This window comes from Aplysia californica, unplaced genomic scaffold (genome assembly GCF_000002075.1).
Source record: "Aplysia californica isolate F4 #8 unplaced genomic scaffold, AplCal3.0 scaffold00151, whole genome shotgun sequence".
In the NCBI taxonomy this organism is placed as follows: Eukaryota; Metazoa; Mollusca; class Gastropoda; order Aplysiida; family Aplysiidae; genus Aplysia; species Aplysia californica.
The window spans coordinates 317,775-319,076 of NW_004797421.1; the positions used below are offsets into that span (position 1 = coordinate 317,775).

The 1,302-nt window shown below is 41.6% G+C and overlaps 1 protein-coding gene across 1 annotated transcript in view; it reads right to left on the reverse strand.

Moving 5' to 3' along the window:
• LOC101856020 (serine-rich adhesin for platelets) overlaps positions 1–1,302 on the reverse strand; it is a gene marked incomplete in the record, with an annotated part of 327,208 nt that overhangs the window by 113,992 nt on the left and 211,914 nt on the right. The window contains 1 exon segment of the mRNA XM_013081912.2: positions 143–302. Within this exon segment, the coding sequence (XP_012937366.2) occupies positions 143–302 (160 nt within the window).

A 1,302-nucleotide genomic window follows, 5' to 3' on the forward strand; every position in this document is an offset into this window, starting at 1 on the left:
CTCACCCTCTCTCTCTCCCTCTCTCTCTTTCTCTCTCTCTTTCTCTCTCTCTCTCTATTTCTCTCTCTCTCGCTCTCTCTCTTTCTCTCTCTCTCTCTCTATCTTTCTTTCACTCTCTCTCTCTCAAAGAAAAATCACTTACCATAGAACTCATTTCTGATCCTGACTCTATCATCAACCTTGTCCGTGTAGATGATGAGACAGTTGATGAACTCGAGCAGGTTGGTCCGGTAAGGGAAGTTATCACTGCCTCGTATCTCGTCCAGGATACACGAGAACCTGTATTTCTTCTTCTTCGTCCCCTGGAAGAAAAAAAGAAGAAAAAAAAACAAACATAAGGACACAATAAGAGATTAAGCAACGAGCTTTTAACAGAGATTTATTTCGCATACAGCACTCAGCATTACCTCTTTGATGTGTATTCCTCTAAGCCCATATTCACACGGACTCTGATTAGTCATCTCTCATGCATAAAAATTGACAAAAGATTTTCCAAACAGGTTAATGACGCTATGAAGCTTTGTGAATCTGGAAAATCTCCCCCTGTTTTTTGTTGAATATTTTTTTTTCTTTTCTAAGTAGACGAAGAGGCGACTGGAGACAGGACGGGAGGGGAGGGGGAAGGGGAGGGTGGTATGTTGTATTGTATGCTTTCTTAGCTCTGTAACAATAATCGGCTTGTACACACAGTGTCCTTGCCTACCCTAGTGAATAAGGCGAAGCTCGTCGGCCGGACCCCCATTCTTCCCATGTAGCTAGCGGCTTACTTAGACGTTAAGGCCTTATGTAGTCGAACATAGGTCCTGTTGTCATCTGGTATTGTCCCACGTCCAGAAAAGCCCGCGATTAAAACTGAAAATTACCTCTTCACCAGGGTGTCGACAAGTGTTTTCTTTTGAAGACATGAGAATTTAGTCCTGGGCGTAGAGAATAGTTTAAACCACGTCCGACCAGGATTAGGAGGATAAAGGAAATTACATCCTGAATATCCACTTGGGTATGTATCTAAACATCTTGCCAGATTTAGTCATTTACCACGCAGGAGTCCTCCACCAGGACACAAAAGAGAACGAACATAAATAATGATCCTTTCTGAGGACCATAATAAGATGACAAATAGGGCTGTTTTCTTCATTCAAAAGTTATCGCAAGGTCGAAGTGAATACTTATGAGTAGACTTTGGGGGTCATGTTTTCCAAATTATTTTGTTTGTTTGTTTGTTGTTTGTTTGATTGTTTGTCTGCTTTTTGTTTGTCGTTCGTTTTGTTTTGTTTCTTGCTGTTGTTGGCATTCTTCAGGGGG